This window comes from Manacus candei, unplaced genomic scaffold, assembly GCF_025592945.1.
Source record: "Manacus candei isolate 608988 ecotype Guabito, Panama unplaced genomic scaffold, ASM2559294v1 h1tg000014l, whole genome shotgun sequence".
Taxonomy (NCBI): Eukaryota; Metazoa; Chordata; class Aves; order Passeriformes; family Pipridae; genus Manacus; species Manacus candei.
In genome coordinates this window covers 58,478,256-58,497,971 of record NW_026138062.1, presented here as the reverse complement: position 1 = coordinate 58,497,971, position 19,716 = coordinate 58,478,256, and the positions used below count along the sequence as shown (strand labels likewise).

The 19,716-nt window shown below is 43.7% G+C and overlaps 1 protein-coding gene across 7 annotated transcripts in view; it reads right to left on the bottom strand.

Annotated features, from left to right (window-relative positions):
- The window catches only part of LSAMP (limbic system associated membrane protein), a 758,996-nt gene that overhangs the window by 27,320 nt on the left and 711,960 nt on the right, over positions 1-19,716 (bottom strand). For 6 of the 7 annotated variants that reach the window (XM_051779687.1, XM_051779685.1, XM_051779689.1 and 3 more), the window contains 3 exons: positions 8,088-8,222; positions 4,205-4,325; positions 3,105-3,253 (listed from right to left, as the gene is read on the bottom strand). In XM_051779687.1, coding sequence (XP_051635647.1) covers positions 3,105-3,253; positions 4,205-4,325; positions 8,088-8,222 — 405 coding nt within the window. Of the gene's footprint in view, positions 1-1,392; positions 1,431-3,104; positions 3,254-4,204; positions 4,326-8,087; positions 8,223-19,716 lie in introns of those variants that run through there. The other variant, XM_051779691.1, reaches the window with a different exon arrangement.

Genomic DNA, 19,716 nt, shown 5'->3' with positions numbered 1-19,716 from the left:
GATTTATCAGGTTGATCTGGCTCAGTGGGATGTCCACTGAGTAGCAGAATAAGTGAAACCATGTGGCAGAGAGTAGGGTGAGCAAAAGGAGTGGGGAGGAAGGGATGTCAGCAAGCTATTAGATCGGTTGTATCATGAAACTGTACCTAAGTAGCCTGTCTGCAAACATATTCCATATTGCTGTTGAAGACAGGTTCCTGGGTAAGTTAAACCTTTGTTGTGGCCATTTTTTTGTTATTGTAAACTCAGTCTCCAGGAGTGAGGAGTATTAAATCTCTCCACCTACAGCAGGCAATCCTGCTGCTACATTCTTTAAGGAAGATCACTAGCTATCTATTCATACAGCTCAAGGGAGCTGCTTTTGTATTTTAATGCATCTTCTATCTATGACGTTAACATCTAAGGCACTCAGTCTCTCTGAGAGTTTTTCAGTGCTGGCTGAGATTTCATGAAATGGTAGTCACCCATTTTTCTCTACTGCTAAACTGTTCTTTCACATCACTTTGCTAGCTCCCTGTCTGCCCTCCACCTCAGGCAAAGCTGCCAGTACCTCATTATTAACTCTCTGGTTGTTTCTTCACTTCTCGCTGCCATTCTTTTTTGTGCTGCAATGGGACACTGAGGAGCCATCGCTGAACTTACCTCCCTAGTGGGATGTTGCTCTACAGTGAGCTTGTTCTCTATTTAAAAAGGAAATAAAATCTCTGATTCCAGGGATGAAAAACACTCCCAAGTATTTGAGTATCTGCTGTACCTTGCAAAAGCTGCTTTATTTTTCTGTCTGGATGTGTGGCTGGGAGTGTGCATTACCTGTTATTTCAGCTACTGTGTGATCACTACAGCATTTTTTTCATCTGGGCTTGTAGGTTTTTTCAGCTGCATTCTTTATCTTTATGAAGCTGGATTCCTTTCACTCATTTCCCCCCTTTACCTTCAAAATACCATCTGTAGTCTGCTTGAATTTGTGTTTTTCTCTCTCTTTCTCTCTTCCACGCTAACTAGAAGAACAGATTTCCTGAAACATTGTGAAGCAAGTGCACACTAAAGAAACAGGGATTAACCAAGCAACAAAAAACAAGTTAGAAAGAGTCCACTGAAAATCATTAAATCTCTCTCAGCTCCTATACCTCTATTCACCTGGCTCTTGTGAAGTTCGCCAGCATTCTCCAGCATAAATAGGCCTTGCATTTCTAAGGTAAAAATGATAAACAAAATCCAGCAACTTGAAAGAAGGAAAGTGTTTTTCATAGACATCAAAAGGGGGATAAAATAGGATCCTGGTGCTGCAAGCCATCTTTAATAGTTGCCACATCTCCTCCTGGAATAGTTAATGGCAACTTTGCAAGATTTCCTTGGGTCTCTTACAGGTTCTGCTACTCATTTTATGACCATGGGTAAACCACTTCTTCACTCTGTACCTTGGCTTCCTACTGCAAAACGGTGCTAATAACACCCAACCATTTCTAAATAACGTGTGATATTAAAATATTCATTGCTAGCAAATCCTTTGAGATCCTTTGAGGTGAAGTTCTGAAGTCATGCAAAATGCTTTTCTAGCAAAACTAACCCCCCAGCTAAAATCATATGTGCATACATACATCATTGAATTTCATTTTATATTTTGTTTCAGTGATGCATTTCAGTTCATCTGTGTAACAGGAACCAAGAGAGAGGGCCAAATTTAGAATTCAGTCACAAATAATGGATTCTAAACTTAGAATTATATTAATATCAGCAAGAACAAATCTGGAGTATTTGAAAATTATGTTCCAGATTGCTGCCTGAGGATTTTGTTTGAATCTCATGACAGTCACAAGACCAGGGTGAAAAGAATTTCAAAGTAGAAATTTGCTTTGTGTGCTGCAATGCTACAGGAAATCAAATATATGTTCTTTTATGATAATATCTGTTCTTTAGAAAATAACCTCCACAAAATACACTGAAATTTGCAAAAATTCAAACTGCCATGAAATAAATCTAAGGGTGGTAAACAGGGAATACAAATGGATTTATCCTTTTGCACTACCTCTGTTAAAAATAACCAAACCAAAACACTGGTTTTTTTATAGTGGTTTGATTAATCTGACCACACAGAGTAGAAACTAGACTAAACTGCATCCCATACTGACTGCTTCACACATCTTATCTTTTTTCTGTTTAAAGGGACATGCAGGTCACGACATGAGTGTTTTAATTCAATTTAGGACCATGCAAGGAATAGTGCCATAAGTCACTTTTGTGTCTACATGTCCCTCGTGTGAGTGGGCAATTTTGCTGCAGTCTATCTCTAGTAGCAATAACAACATGTGGTCCAAGTCTAGGCCTGGAATAGAGAACTGCATTTTGAATACACCGTGGTTTGTATGGGTTGTACATGTGGATGGTAGATGAGAAGCAGGGGCTTTGTTTATGGGCAGGTTTGAATCAGCTGCCAAGTTCAAAACCAGCAGGTAGTTCTGCTCTAGAATTTTGTCTAGTCCCAGATTCTGTGTGTTTACACTTACTAAGACAAACTCAGTAATTGAAAGGTAGCAGAATGAGATCCAAAGAATCTTATTCCATTTTTCATCTGTTTACCTTTCCCCCATGTTCCCTCTGATATGCACATTTAAAGTCATTCTGTCTTTTCTCATTTCTTTCTCCTCCATTTTCAAACCAATTTCTCTTTTTCTTGACTGTCTCTTGTTCTCCTCAGGCTCAGTGGTTAGTTCTCTCCATCTCTCTGAATTACTTGTCATTTCTCAGCTGTCATGGATCCTCCGAGCCCTGGCCTTCTGTCTACTTATTAAAGGGGCTGTCATTCTAAGGGGTTTTTTGTTTCCAGCTTTAAAACAAACATGCTTTTATTATTTTAACAAAATCTGACTTCACTAAAGCCAGTCAATCAAAGGGCTTGCCTGTAAACCTTTTAATTTGGTTGTGTTTGTGTTTCACGGCAAGTATGAACATGTAGGTCTCTGAAGCAGAGTGCTGAAAGCCTCCACGGCTGGAGGTTTGAGAGGCCTGGATTGTCAAGTGGATGCCTTCCTGAGTTTTGGTCACCATGTGCTTTCTACAGAGCCTAGTCTTTGTGAGAGCCTCCCTTTACCCTCTCCCATACTTACTGTAAAGGTATAGGCTGGCATTTGTGACTCCCAGCTTGTTGGCAGCCACGCAGGTGTAGTTTCCATAGTGTTCCTCAGTGACGTTGGCCACCATCAGCAGAGACTGGCTCCCCGTGCTCTTTATCTCCAGACCATTGGCGCTGTTTATCCTGGGAAGGCAGAAGAAGAGGTGTATAGTGCAATGGTAGCTATGTATTGGGAAGGAAATCACTGCCTGGCAGGCAGTAAACCAAAGTCTTTCAGCCCAGCTGAAAGGGGAGGATAGATGGAGGGGGGAAGGAAATGTGAGAAGACAGAGATCAAAGAAGGCATGTATGGAAAACAGAAGGGAATGAAAGGAAGTAAGAGTGCAGTGGGGTGAAATGCCACCAGTAAGGCAGTGGAAAAGCAAAAAAAAAACCAAGTAAAGGGAGGAAGCATTTTTCCGGCACAGACTCACACTGGAAATGAACACACCATGGCCAGCTGAAAGCTAGTACATACTTGAACCAATTCATGTGTTCAAATATGTGCATATGCCAAAGCTAAGTCACCCCTGAGCCTGTAATGTCACCCCTGAGCCTGTAATGTCATGTTAAAAACTAGGGTAATAACACAACCTTCTTAATACCAGGTAAATGCTCAGGTATAAAGGACAGATCCCTTTTCTCTTCTCCTTTACTCTCATATGCAAATCTAAGAGGCTCAGGTCACACAGATGGGGGAATCACACCTCCCTCAGCAGCTCCTTCCCCTAAATGAAGACTCCTAGATTGGTATTACCTAATTGGAGACTAACACTACCTGCCTTTTTATCTGTAACATGGGCTACTTAATGCATGAACATTGTCTTAATTGTGTGTTGGCCCATAGTTGACTTAAAGGGAAGAGCTCCACCCTCTGCACCTCCTTCAGCATCCCCAGCACAGAGAGGGACTCCATCCTCCAGCCTTGACCATGCTGGTTCTGCTGAGTCTGATGGGTCAATGTGACTCAAATGGATTGTAAGGAGCAATTTGTTTGAGAAGAAGAGTTGGGGAGGACAATAGGTGATGCTCTAAGGATCCTCTATTGATTAGACGGAAAAGGAGAGAAGAAAAGAGGCGAGCTAAAGGTCTTACCTGGTATCATCTCTGTACCATTCGAAATCGGGCGTGGGCACTGCTGATGCCTCACACCGGAGTAAGGCTTGTCGTCCCGTGGCCGCTTCATTGCTCTTGGACTCTGTGATGGTGGGAGGGTCTGCAGGAAGGAAACGTGTGGTCACTTCACACACTTCCAGGTGTGACAAAACAGCAAAACTATGTCAGGGATGGCTTCCTCATGCAAACTGTTCGAGATAGTGGAGGCCCACAGCTGCTGCTTGCTGTGGCACATGTTCCCCCCTGCTCCTCTGCAGAATACGTGCTCTTTGAACTCTCCCTAATATACCATGTTAGCATCGCTCCTTACACGTGCTTCTCTTCAGCACTGCTGAATAAAATTCTGTCATAAATGCATAGGCATACACAGGCAGAGTAGAGGTTAATGATGGACTTCTGTAATTTATGAATATTTACCTATGGATCTTTAGTTCACATGGACTCATCAGAGATAACATGAGAGAAAGACTTCATCAAGGGTAAAGGAAGACAGTAAAAGTAAAGGAATAAAGGAATTTAACACTAGCATGAAAATTATTTTCCATACAAACTCTTTGTCTAATGCCAAAAGTATAATAAGCAAGGACTGAGGCAACATGTATGATATGGAAATACATTCACAGCTTAAAAGGGAAGAGCTTTAGGAGAAGCTGTGTGTGCAACTTTGAGAGACAGATAACTTGTTGAGACACTTCCCTTAGGTGTCTAAGGTTAAAAATCCTGCTCAAGTGTTCCTGGACGTCATGCTTTGTGACAAGCTTCAAGAAGGCTTGCTTGTGACTGTTCTGCATGAAGTTTGCCCTCAGCCTAGCATGGTGTTCCCACCTCTGCTTAATTTGTAGCCATGGGCAAACCAAACTTGGAAAACATATTGGTGGGCCCTGCTTGAGCTACGTCTCAGTACTGGCTGGGTACCAGGTTGGGTAGGCACCAGCATCTTCAATCCCAGCCCCATGTTCAAAATATTAAGTGATAAAGCTTTACATGTTAAAAGGTTAAATATTTCCCCTTGGCTGCTGAGAGCAATCAAGGAATAAGTGCCTTGTCTCTCATCACTAATACTTCCACACCCTGAGATTATGGGACTGCAACTCAGACAGCTACTTTTCTGAGACTTGGGTTACCATAAAGCGCACTCTGCGTGTGCAGAGTACAGCTCCGCCGTCTGTGTCTGTCTTGGCACTGGAAGGCCAAAGAAAAAGACAAGCAAAATGGATTGTGCCAGTCAAAGAAAAAAAAATAATTCTGTTTGGAAAATGTATGGAAGGAAATTTGTTTGTGAACACATTAGCCATCTCAATGTGATCCCTTTCCTGACCTTAATCGGGATTTTATGCAGGGCTTTAGGGATATTGCAGTGCGCCCTCTAACATCATAAATATTAATAAGTGTACATAAATAGGATCCTACATTCAAAGGCTGTGGGTTCACGCAAATATTTTAATTTGAAAAGGAGGAGGGATAATAAAAGGATAGTGAAGGTGATTTTTTTAACCATCCTCCTTTGAATTTTGGTTCAAACAGTATATCTTTTTGCTGTCTAAAGTGAGACAAGACTTTTCCATTTCACTGAATCTGGCACAAGAGGCGAGTTACAGAATGAACAGGCACCTTTCTATGGGCTTAGAAAATGATCCCAGCAGGCATCTGCTCCCCAGACTGCTGCCAGGGAGCCCTTGCTCTGAGCAGTCCCTATCTTCACCCCTTTAAAATGTTGCTGCAGTGCTCTCCCATGAGAAGGGGCAGGTGGGAGCCCCGACTAAACCAGCCTATTGCATTCAGAAAGCAGGCACTCTGCGTGTAGGTGTTTCCTGCCCGGGAAGCCAGGAGTGGGTTCCCTTTGGCTGTTTTCCTTTCACTCTTCTCTAGGCCTCAGTTTCCCTGTCTGTGATGTGCAAGGGCCATTACTCAGGAAGCCTGAAGGTGGTAGTGTGAGACCAAAGCAAAGCGAGATGCTCTCTCCTGTGGTCTCAGCTGGCAAGCTACGTGCTCCACAGCAGATGATAAAAGATAACCAGGAAGCTCCTTAGGTTGGGCAGGTCCCATTTTTCAAACTTACTGTAGTTTTCACACTTTCTGCTACTTGTGGTGTTGTTTAAGGAAGCAGGTTCAGGAAAGATGTATGCAAATGTCTAGCTTTCATTCCTCAAACAGGACTGATTTTTTCCTGCATGGTCCTCATGATCTCTTAGATTTTATTTCCCTTTCTTTCAAAGGAAAAGATCTGTCCTGATGGAATTTTAAGTTGCTTACATTACAAATTACACCACATATTAATATTACAATACTCTATCACATTATATTTTCATATATTCCAACAGTTAAAATGTTTAAGCTCTTACTGTGGCATAGTTATTATGTGTTGAAACTAAGTCAAAATCAAACATTCTGACTTTATACAAACAATCTGTTTCAAACACATTAAAAGCATCGTTGAAATTATGTTTCACAGAAATATTTGAAAATATTAATTGGTTATCATGGAATGTCTCCGTTTTATAAATTCAGCTGTTTTTGACAAGAAAAAAACCCTCGACACTTTTAGTGCAGAAAATCTGCTACTACAGTTCATATTTATGCCAAATTTGTCCCATGAAGCAGCTGGTATTAAACCACTGCCACCCAGTTTCTAAGGGAATTATAAAAAACTGTGGATTCTGAAGATGCTGCAGGGAGCCTATAACCTTGACTTCTAAGCAAGACAGAAAAGTTGATCTAATGTGATGGTCCAAAGAGAAAGAAAGAGACAAAGAGCAAGAATGGTATTAAAAGGTGCTATAATCACCTGTGGTGTCAAATTAAGACTGGAATGGGCTGAAACACTGCCATCAGGTCTCTGCCGTAACCCACTCCCTGACAGTTCTGTGAATCAAGACCATGCACCCTGAAACATGTTTGTAATCATCTCCAATTGCAATTTAAGGTAGTATTCTGGTGTATAAAATGAAGAAGGTCAAGAGACGGTGTATCTCCTATTCATCAATCCCTGCTGCAAAGTTTTTAGCCTCCAAGTAAGGAAATAGAGCAGGTAGATGCAGATATTCACTTTAAATCACTCCAGTGCCAAATATAAACCATGCAAGTACGGAGGTGGACATATACACACGTAGGATTACACGAGTAACATCAGTCTGAAATATCTTGTGTCACTGTGAGAGGAACAGGCCAGCTGAGTGAACTGGACATCTGTCTAAGCATATATGGGCAATGGGATCCAGGCCCCACTCACACAGGTGTGGATGGAAGCCACATAGCTAACTGTGCCTCTCAGTGCTTTTAGGTGGACTGCTGTATCCTTTGGTCAAGCCCCTTTCTGTATTATGCTGGTGCATGGAGGGTCTCTTAGACAGAGCTTGAAACCAGCACAAAATTAAAGTTTTTGTACCCTCTCCTTAACACGTGCCTCTACTGCATGTCCCCTGGGCTGTGATACCCGTGAAGGCACTGCTGAGATGGCTGGGTGCAGGGAGGCGTGTGTTTGCTCTGAGCCAGCTGAACCCTCCCTTATCTCTCCTTGCTGCCTTGCTGAAGCTTCTCTTCACGCTACTGTTCACTCGAATATCAATGAGTGAAAACAAGGCATTGCCAGCGTTTCTGAGGGGAGAGACAGGGGCAACTCACAGCTCCTCTCTCTCTCCCTCTCTGTTTCTCTCTATCCCCACAGCCTACCCCCCCCCCCTTTCTTATATATTACCAGGTTTAAAGCACAAACTACATCCTGTGGCAAGTGTGTGCAGATAGTTTTTTTCTCTTTCAGATTGTATAATATAAACCCAGAAACACTTCTCTATTTATCCTGAAGTGACCCCCGCCTGTGGGCAAAGTTCTCCCCGTTGACCTGTTCCAGCTGCAATGTACTCACAGTTCACAGTGACCCGGACTTGCTTGACGTCTGCTGAGGCAACCTCGTTGGCAGCTTTGCATTCATACTTGCCCGACTGCTCTCGTGTGATACCCAGGATCTCCAGATACTCTTCCTCGCCTTCGAACTCTCTGCCTGGTGGTGCAGAAAAATACAGGGGATGGTTCTGTTAGGTTTTCAGATTTGGGAAACCTCCTGCTGAATAGCTATGGAGGAACAATCACAACAGGGATTCTGCAAATAAGCAACAGTCATGAGCGATTTAAAAGTTATTTCAGAAGCCATATCAGCAAGATACTAGCATTTTTATTAGTTATGGAAAACTGAAAATCTGGAAGGAAGCTACAAGTAGTACCAACACATCCCATCTCACAGGTTGCCCAGGCCAAGAAGCAAAATCTCCACCACTTGAGATCAGATAAGTTCACTAGTGTGATGGCTGAGCACCAGGAGAGGTTAGTCAGACTGTGGTTGATTGCTACTTCAGGCAGGGCTAGCTGGGTCCTCAGATGTGATGGTGTTTTGTCAGCACCCTTTTCTCCACTGTAAAACTGTGAAAAATGTCCTTCTGTCTCTCAGAGCAACTATCACCCTGAAGTGCCATCGATCAGATCAAAATGCTGTTAAACACAGCCCAACTGAGAGAAACAAAGTGTAATTTGATCCGTGGAGACCAATAATCATCACGCATCCCTGATCTACTGTACATATGAAATGGACATATTTAAACTGTGCTGCCTCACTAACACACTTGTGAAAACAGCAGCTCAAGTGTGAGTCGGGGTTATGAACAGGAGCAGGAATCGGGAGAGGTCTGTGGCCTTGCTTTTAATTCACTGTGCGACCTTGGGTGAGTCAGTCCTTCTCTCTCCCTCTGTGAACTGCAGCAAATAGCCCCCCCTCTCTCATCACCTCCTGGTCAGAGAAGGGCGGTGAGGTTAACCCATGTAAAACACATTAGATTCGTTGGAGGAAAGTTGCTATGGAAGCATGAAATATTAGGATTGTTATATCTACTCTATTCCTTCCAAAAGCAAAGTAAGGCTTTGCTCCTCTTGGAAAGAACCTGAACCACATTCGTTCCTCTGAGGGCCATGAGCACTGCTCTACAGAATGTGGAAGCACCAGCCCGTGTATTTGTATGTTTGGAGAAAGCATCCCCCAACCCTCAAAGGGTAAAAGCCAGATTTAAAAAAAAAAGAAAAAGTCACCTCACAAGGTCTCACGTTCAGGTTTCTCAGAGAGCAGATTTTTCCAAAGCAAGTCTCTGCCCAGAAGACATTTTTTGCTCAGCAGGTGCCGAGCACTTCTGAAACCCTGCCCACTTCACTGAGTGCTTACAGTTGTTTGATGGAGTTCAAGTAGTGCCTGCAAGGATGGGGCTGTTCTCCTAGGCTTATGGCACTGTGTGAAAGCAGTGGGTAAGCTGTCTTTGGAGCTGAAGTTGCCATGGAGCCACCTGCAATGGATCCCACAACAGAGGCACAGACTTGCTGCCGCATGTTGGCCGGGTCAGGCTGGGCACACACACTGGCAATGCCAGTTTCATGCATTTCCCCCCTGCATCAGAGAGGGACTTTAAGAACTTCAAAATCTGCTCAGAACTCTGTCCCTTACACAATTATTTTTGTCTTTTTTATTTTCTTTTCCCAGGCAATTTTCAGAATAATTCTAGGGGAAAACCACTCCCCGTCACGGAGACTCAGTGTGAAAACAGCAGTGTACCTATTAAACTCATGTAGTGACAAGGTTTCCCCTCTCTTTCATCAGGGCTAACCAGCAGTCCCTTTTTTGAGCTCCTACCAGATGTTCAGGTGAGTGGAAATCTCATTGCTATGTCTAAAACTTACAACTGCTTTGGTTTTTGTATCCCCTGATAGCCTGCTGAAGGGCCTTCCTGCATGGGAGCAGCATATTGTACAAAGGAGGGAGGCAAAGTTGGCTCCTTTTGGGCACCTGGTGCTCTGGGACATGGCTTTCGGTCCTCTGCTGTGCACTGGGGCTGATGCTGTGGAAAGTCAGTGGAAAAGGAAGCAAGGGGGGATTTTCACAGGTGTTTTTTATTGCTGTAACTCATGAATATGTTACAGAACTCTGTAGGACCAAAGTTAGGTGAGTCACAACACTGTGGAAAGGACTTCTGTCACCACCTAACCCTTTCCCCAACCTCAAGGCAGGACACATGGGTCATGTCAGGGACACAGCCATCCTCTGCCCTCCAGCGGCAGCCACTCCAGACAATCTGTTCCTGTGCTTTGCTGTCCTTACCCTGAAGTTTCCCTGAAGTTTGACCTGAGTCTCCCTTGCTGCAATTTAAAGCTATTATTTTTGTCTTAGCCACTACAGACAAAAAGAACAAATCATTCCCTCCTTCCCTGCAATAGCCTTTTATCAACTTTTAAATCACTTATGTTCCTCCCTCAGTTGTCATCTTTTTTTTTTTTTGCTGAACATTGCCAGGGTCTTTCAACCTTCCTTTGTAGGTGAGGTTTTTTTTAGACCCTTGATCATTCTCGTTCTTTGCTTTTAGACCCCTCTGACAGGTTCACATTTTTCTGGCAGTGCAATATCCCAAACCCAACACAGCATTTCAGATGAGGTGTTACCAGGGCTGAACACAGATAAAGGACTGGGTCACAACTTCTGCACTGTGCTGCTGCCTGTATAGCAAATATGCTGTTTGTGTTTTTGCTATAGCATGAATCATTTCTGTTTGGGAACCCTTTTAATTCCCAGATTCTCTTATGACATATTGCTACCTGCTAATAAAGCACTTTTAAAATCCCACCCCCAATTTAAACTGACAACCAACACTACCCTCCTTTCGCAGCAGCACTCCCAGTTGGTAGGTTAGTCAGTTGACTGGAAAGTTAATCAGACATCAGGGAAAGACTCAGAAAGAAAAGGTTAAAACGTAATTTGCCTCCGTTTTGCAAATCATTTGCTCTGCCATTCTGCCTTGTTTATACACAGGGTTCATTCCAAGGGGGGCTGGCTTCTCCTGCAATTTGCCCTTGTCACAAGACTGTCACCGTAATGAAAACAGGGTTGAGGGTGACTTAACCAGCTCTAATGGAGTGGCACGCTCATTAAGGGTGCTGTTCAGTCTGTCTGTCAGACAGCCACATCAATGAAGTGCCAAAGTATCCTAAAAGGGTACATACTTTCTCAATGGAAGATGGTTTTTAGCTTCTCCCCTGCATACATACACCCACTTAAAATGTACCATGTGCCCTGTCCAGCAGGAGAGCATTTACAGCTGCACAAAACCCCTCCCAAGACATGATGAGTTGCTGGTTTGCCCAGTGAAGTTCTCTAGAGGTAAGTGAAAGGCAGGACTTCTGTTTTAAAGGGCATGCCAAAGACATCAATAACCCTATTCAGTTCCTCGTTCCCCTGCTCCAGGACACAGATACAAGCACAACACTTCAGGGAAAGTTTCTGTGACAGTCTCTTGTTGAAATAGTGGTAACACTGTTATTGTCCCTGCACTGGTGACCCTGGGCATCAACATTTTGCTACAAGAACTTAGCTGCTCTCACTTGCAAGACAGACCCTTTTGCTTGCTTGCTGCCTTGTCCCCTCTAAGAGTACATTAACCATTTCTAACAAAAAGCGTTTATATAAAATCGAGGTGTCGTAGTAAAGACCAGGGAGAGGATAGATGTATCACAGTGTGTTAGAGAAATGTCAGGTTGTGATATCTTGCAGAGAGCTGTAGAGATGTTTTCACTAATTCACTTTGGCAGCCAGATTAGGTGAGTCATATTAACTCTAACCTCGAAGGCAAACAGGGAGTAGTGGGTGCAGGAACAGAGCTTTATCCATCGAGTGAATTTACAAATGTTTCTGCGCAGGAGCCAGCTTTGTCAGGGAACTGATGGTTGTCACTATGCAGTTTATCAAAGCAGAGAGGGAGAAGGCTTGGACAATGCTCCTTGGTACTGATGACAATGAACATATTCTATTAGGTGAACAGAGGGATTGCCAGCTTCTGGCAAGCAAGCCACTCCATTCCCATTAAGAGCAGACATTTGCCTTGAGCATGTTTTCAAGGGATGAAATTCTGACCCTTCTGCCAAAGCTTCCTCACTGACAAGGGCTGTCTCCTGGCTGTTCTGCCTGGTTCAGTACAGCCCTTTCCCAGTGGGGGGCCTTTCAGGTTTCCCTAAGGGGATGACTATTCACACAGTGCAGCTCTTCTCATCCCAAATCATCCCCTCCTGTGACTTTAGGCAACCTGCTTCCCTGCAGGTTTTTTGCCTTTCACACGTTCATAGTTAGCTTGGTTGGTTGTTGCAGCCCCATTAAACACCATCTTGCCAAGCTGTAGCTCCTTAACTCTGTCCCAGTAAATCAGAAAGAGGAGCTTTCTGCTCTGGAGGCTGGAGATAGAGAGAGTACGAGCCTGGGAGGCTTGACAATCAAACCAATAGGGAACGACCCCGAGCAGCACGAGCCAGGCGGCTGCTGCTGCTTGGAGCTGACAGAACCCTTTTTGCAGAGGGATCTGCGGCAGGCGGCTTTGATGTGTGCAGGAGGAAGGCTTTGAAGGCCCGCTTGCCTCAGCCACATTTCCAATCCCCTGGCTTCCTAATTGGACCCAGTAAATAATGAACCCGAAGAGCAAATCTGCTCAGCTGTGCTAGCCTGCTGGCAAACAGGCCCCCTCTCCCCCTGCCCTCTGGAAACAGCCTTGTGCAACCCCATTGGCTCTGCATACTGTCCTTGTTGGGGTGCACACCTGCCTATGCTCTTGTGTGTGTATAAATATATATGTATAAATAATATTACGTGTTTTATAGACTATGTATTTAATTTTTATATCTATAAATCCCACTGTGTGTGCAGAAACACATGCTCCCTACATACTTACGGGCTCTTCTGACCTCCACTCGAATGACCCCTTTCACTGCCACACACCATTACTCTTTCCTCAATGGCTAAATGCTTTCTTTCTAGAGATGACACACACCCAGACAAAATCCCACTTATACTGTGTACAGACAGCTCTTTCAGGTAGTCAGGGGGCCAGCAATGAATTCAGTCACGTGGTCTACCAGAGAGGCCTTTCCCTTCATGCCCCAGTTCTCTACATCTCCAAAGGGGAAGCTAATTTGCAGAGGTGGCAGCCACATTTTGCTCCATCTCCTCTCCTGTTTGTCCATCCAACACTTGTGCAAAAATTACTTTACTTCTCTTATTTTTTTTTTGGCACTGCTGTGGTCTTAAATTAAACTGAAGTTCAGATCCACTGAAAGTATCTGTTTGCATTTGACATGTGGAGAAAGAGATCAGCCCCCCTGCTCCTACGTTTGTTTTCCCTCCAAGCATCTTTGTAGTTGTGAAGAGGGGAGAGCAGAATGGGTTATGAATCTTTGTTGGGCCCTCCTCTGCCTAAAACAAGATGTGAGGAGATAAAAAGGATTGGAAATCAATAAATGCCATTTGAAGTTTTTTTGTGTGTTGCAACTTCTATTGCTGAACCGCAGGTTTTGTTGTCTCTGCACTCCCCATTTAGTGTTTGAGGTTTTGCTCACCTAACTTTCCACCTTCTCTCTGCACCTTATATTCCCTAGGAACAGGGTTCTGAAAGACAAAAATAGTTAAGGGAGCCTTTGACATAATTTTTTTGTTTTACCTCCAGCTGGGAATTTTTTTTTTTAATTCAAAACTTTGAAGTTTTCATTTATCAGTCTCTATCTCGTCAGCCATAACAAATTCCAATGAGCTTGGCATTTTTTTCCCATCCCTTAGTTGAAGAGGCTTGTTTTTAGCAAAGAGATCGGTGGAGAGCAGCAGATGGTGGGTGAGCAAAGGGACAGCTAGTGCTACAATGATACAGTAAGGAAGGCAGGCAGAAAAACTCACATGGCATGGGAAGTTGTGAAAATGGGGAAAGCTTGAGAGAGAGAGAATAATAGATGGAAAAAACCCAGACAGGGAATGGAGAGAGGCACAGTGGCTGGTAGAGAGAAATGCAAACACAATGAGATTCTTCAGTGACTGACAAAAAGAGAAAATGGTAGTCAGCTACTGACAAAGAGAAACTCACTGAGACAGAGCGAGTGAGAAAGACAGGAGACGAGATAGTGGCAGACAGAGAGATGTATGGCATGGAGAAAGGCAGAGCCATCCCTTGTGTAAAGGGAGCCATGAAATAACAACTGCCAGAGGGACAGGAACAGAGGGGTCACATGTAGTAAGGCAGTAATTACTCTGTTTAAGCAGCGAGGCACAGCAGGGTATTTATTGTTTAAGCTGGCCTCATGCCTCCCATGCCCTTAGGTCTGTAGCTATTACACATAAACCAAAAAACTAGTGCAGTGCCAGGGAGGGCTCTGGCCTGGCTCTGGCTTCATGAATGAGAATGAGTCAGATCAGGAGGAAACACCCTGGCACGGTTTCTCCTGGCGTTCACAGGACCTTGCTCATCAGCAATCACATTTGCACCTTATGTGCAAGGCTGGCTGCTGTGCCTCCCAAGCCAAGGACAGCGCCCGGGATGCTGCCCGGCTGAGGCAATACAAAGTATCTGCTGGCATAACCAGCGTTAAGAAAGCCAGTGATTTTTGTGGGGTCTTTCTCTTCAAACTCCATGCACCTAGCATACAAATAATAATAAAAAAAACAAAACAGAAAAAACCTTCCAGGTTAAGAGCAGCCTCCCTAGACTGAATGATGTCTCTGTGTTCTCTCTCCAGGGACAGCACTGACCAAACCACTTGGGACGATTCGCCATCGCTGATGGCTCTGCCCAGGAGATGGAAGCCAAAAGCTGACAGCTCAGAGGCATTTTGCAACCTGGCTGTGTGTGCATGTCAGTGGGGTTGTCTGCTTGAGGCAGCCTCAGCGGGTCTGCTGTGTGTCTGAATTTCCACCCTCTCTTATTCATAAACAACCACTAAAGGCCATCACACTGAATAGCCTTTCATACACAGCCCTTAATCTGGACACAGAGCAGGTGTGCAACATACTCCTTCATCTCAGCAACTGATTAGATTTTCCTTTCAAAATCCATATGTGAACACCGGAAAGAAAGGGAACCACACCCTAAAAAAAAAATCCAACCCTGCTTCAGGTCAAAGCCTTCTGCTTGACCAGTGGTTTTCTTCTGTTCTTTGCTGAATCAGAAGAAGGACTTAATGTTCTGGCTCAACTTGAGATATAATTTAAAATAATTATTTCATGTTGAAGAAGATGACTTTTTTTCCCCAAAATTACTTACTGAATTTAAACCAATTTTGTTAACACTTTTTTAATGAACACAAACAGCATTTTTTGGATAGATGAATTGCTGTTGAATAAAACTTGGCTGTGATGCCAGTGTATAAAGTAAATTATGAACCATGAGGTAAATTAAGTCATCTAATGTCACAGCTACAGTATTACACTCCCTAAATGTTACATACTGCAATGTGAGTTGTCATGACTATGCTACCAAACACCAAGCCTTAATTTTACTGCCAAGAAAATGACATATAAACATGAACATACCAATAGTTGTACTGTTTCTGCATCTCAAAATTTTTGCCTGCTGCTTTTTAGAGGGTACTTTACAACAACATGAGGTAGAAGGTATCATCAGCTAGACGAATCACTGAGATGACACCACATCTTTGAAAAGCCTCAGGGCTATGAGGACCATGTTAGAGCAGATAATAAAACAGAGGTTGAAAACAGGAAGTCAGACAAATAATCACAGCTCGGGCAAAGGAATTGTTCGATGTGCACACATCGATGACAGCACATCAACCTCTTGCTCCCAGCAGTGTGGTCGGCACTGTAGGGATCTGCACCCTCTTCCTCCATCACCTACAAGAGGATGGGCCAGCAGTTGTTCTTGGCAAGAGGAACGGCAGAGTGTGTTTGTGTGTGTGTGTGTGTGTGTGTGTGTGTGTGATCAATAGGTCTTTATTTCCCACTGTGCTAAACACAAGAAGGTAATGCAAGCCGAGAGCTGATGCAGGGGCATTTGGCCTCATGTACTCCTTCCCCTAAAGTTCTTTTATTTTGGACAATGCAATTGTGCTATTATCTTTATACAGTTTGAAGACAAGTTCATCCTCACAGACCCAAGACCAAAGAAAAGACTGACAGCAACAAGTCCCATCTGGGGCAAGAAGCCTGACTGAGTTGTATAATTTCTGTCCTGCCTGTGAAGAGTGGGGATGGTCTGCAGTGTAGTCCCTAGTTTAATTCCACAAATCATTATGTCAGGCCCAGACTGTAGGAAAACCTCATGTGATGGTGCTCAGTGGTACCAACTGTGACAGCCTCTCAATCCAGGAACTATAGGGTTTGTCTGTGTTTGGTGCCATCTTTAAAAATCCTTGTTATGTTCTTTACAAAGACTGTTGTGTCTCCTGTAGCTCAAGACATGCACAATACACTATTGTGCAAGAATCAAGTGGCTCGCTTTCGTAGGCATCCATGAAAATGTATTCCTGTTTCTAAATTTAATGTATTTGCTCCCCTCTGTCTTATGTCCACTCATACTTCTTGGGATGAGAGGGTAAGAATGAACACATAACTGTAACCTAACTTAAAAACTAAAAAAAAAAACCTAAAAAAAAATAAAAATATTGAATACCCCTGCCATGATTCAACTTAGCCCATAGAATTCCATTCTTGTATGTTTGAAACTTGGAAGAAGGCTTGAGAAATTACGAATTGGCCCAAATTTACTTCAAATGGGAAAGAATTATAACTCAGAAGCTTAGACATTGTTGTGGATTTTTCTCTGCAAGCTGACGCCAAATATTTCCTGGCCAGATCACACAGCCTCCGAATCTCCTGTCTTTTTGCAAGATGGCAGTTCCTGTAGCTCACCCCTGTTTTCAGTGATGCTACTCTAAATATGAAGTTCGCAAGGAACACATAAAGACTGGGATTTCTGTATCAGCCTGGATCTTTCCACTGATCTTTTAAACAGCTATAGTTTTCAAGTGAGGAAATGAGGTCAAAGAGTTAAGCCACCCCTCAGCAAGATTTACCCTTTCAAAAACATGCCAGTGTGTTGTGATGCCTGGTGCCAATATTTGTATAGGTGGATTAGCGTCTTGAAAAATCGTTTTGTTTGCTTTTCTGTTGACCCCTCTCCTTGCTGCAATGTTTCTCAATTAGATCTAGCACAGTGATTGCCTAACACCATCCCCCATATCTGCTCCTGAAGCAAAGACGATACTCTGTGGGGAGCACAGCAAGGGATCAGGAGATGATGCTAACTGGCTGGATTTAGGATTGAGCAGGCATGAAGCATTGCCAAGTATCAAGGCAAGTATCACAGAGGTTTGAAGGCAGAGTGGGGTATGCTGGGAAGGTATTGTTTGGGCTCACACGCTGCACAGACTTTTGATCAATTGGGCTGGCTCCTGTGATATTATCATCTGAGGTATCTGCTGTTGATTGATAGTGATAGAGGGCCAGATAAATGATTGGTTCAGTCCATGATATTTAATTCCTATGCAGTTAGCCACTCCCTTGCTTTCCAAAGAATAAGGAATCTCTCTCTCAAACTTGCAAGGCTGCGAAGGAGGAGGAAGGTGTTTGCTCAGTGTCTAATATTGCAGTCTATACAGTCCTACAGGGGAGGCAAGCAGAGAGGAAATACAGGCCCTGACTTTGAGCTCTTGTAGCTCCCTGGTGCAGCTACTACCATTGCTAGTGCAGCTGTTGGCCATCAGCACTATTGAAATTCATACCTGTGAGGCAGAGTCTCTCCACCAGGGATATGGGAAAAAGAAGGGGGTCACCAAAAAGGGAAAAGGCAGAACATTGTAAGTAGAAAAAACAGTTTCAAACCAACTGCTTTCTGACTTTTTACAGCTTACCTCATAAATTTAGGAAGGGGTCTGAGGACAAACCTAAAAGATATTTCATTGCCTTTGTCCCAACTCCTTACTGTTCTTTCTTGTTCTGATGCTTATAGAAAACTTCTAACAACTGTAACACTCCTGGCATGAGAAGACCATGGCCAGCCATGTCAGTCAGAAGCATCTCACTGGGCTTTACCACCATGTTACTGTCATGGACAGGAATCTATTTCTTCTCTCCCAGCTCCCTCAAATAATTTACATTCTCTGGGGAGAGAAACATCTTGCTCCAACAGGAGCCCAAGTCAGCCAAAAAAACCCAAGAAAGCATGAAAAAATATTCATTTTAAGTTGAGGACTCATTGGCTCCTTTCCTTCTCAAATTTCCTGAAGTGGCAGGGGTCTTATTAGAGTGCCTTTGCAACTGCAAACCTGTGAGAGTTTCACTGGAACTGAAACAGCAGTTGTTCTAATTAAACAGCACAGAGCCAGCCACCTTAATCACCGGCATGATTTCATCTTCCTTGAGGAGAGAGTGGAAGAGGAATCAAAACTGATAAGAGAGAGGGAAGAAGGTGAAATGTGCTGAGCCCCTGGTTCCTCAATTTAAAGCACTAAGGGATGTCTCTCATCTCTGTAAAGATTCATGTGAGCTTCTGATGGCATGTTTTATTAAATGGTTATATAATAATTAATATTTGAAAGAAGGGTTTCCAAAAGCCACTAAATACTTTACCAGGACAAGATCCAATAGCTTTCAATGGCATTTGTGCTTGCATGTCACTCAGGTGCACTGGAAAACTTCACCTCTGCTCCCTTATTAAAATCAGTGCCTCATTTACTCCATCAGCATGACCTTGACAGGCTACGTGGAAGAAACTTGGGGCCAAGGTGAAAACCATAAGCTCTCTAGGGAGAGGGTCCATGTTTGCTCAGCCTTGGGTGGAAGGGGGAGGTGCCAGCAGCACACAGCCTGAGCGACAAATCCATCAGCTGAGGAGCAAGTACTCAGACACCAAGGACACCTGAGGAAATAACAGCATAATAATTCCCATTCTGACTCTCCCAAAGCCTGTAATGGGGAGGCACATCTGTCCCTGAGACGAGGCATGCTGGCAGGCCAGGTAGAAATGCTACTGGCAAGCTAGAGGGCCAGTGGGCCAAAGCTTAATAGGAAAACAGCAGTGATTTGTCTCCACCACTATTTATGTTTCAAGCACATGACAGGCTGTCATTGGAAGTGAGTGCTGCTAAATTTATTGCTTCTCAGATCTCCGTCACAGTTGCATACTTGACAAGTCACTTCATTTGAAGGGCTAGGTGTTGGGCTGGACTTTCCTCCCCCATGCTCTCCTCTAGTGAAAACCACAAACAGCTGTCTTAACACCACAAACTGATCCCCTTGGGGGCTATATTATCAGGGTGTGAGTTTAGAGGAGAGGGACATTCCTGGCATATTCATTTTTAACCCTGATATATGCCAGTCTCATTCTGGGCCACTTGGCTGCAGATGTGTGTCTGACAGGACACAAATATGACTGAACCAAACTAGTAACAGCTTGGTTACAGGGCTGGGCATTCAGAGACAGAGAACATGAGAGTGTGGTGAGCACAAGTGAGTACCAGCTGGGTGTGTGGGCAAGAGCTGCCGAGCACTGCAAAAAAAGCAGTACGAAAGCTTGTGGGGATGCAAGAGGAAATGCTGATGGGTGAAAGAGTACCCAGGGATTAGACTCTCCACACGTGTGTGCAGGTGCATGGAAGGTGGAAAAAATACATGTGGAAGCACAGGTGTGGGACTGGAAGTATGATGG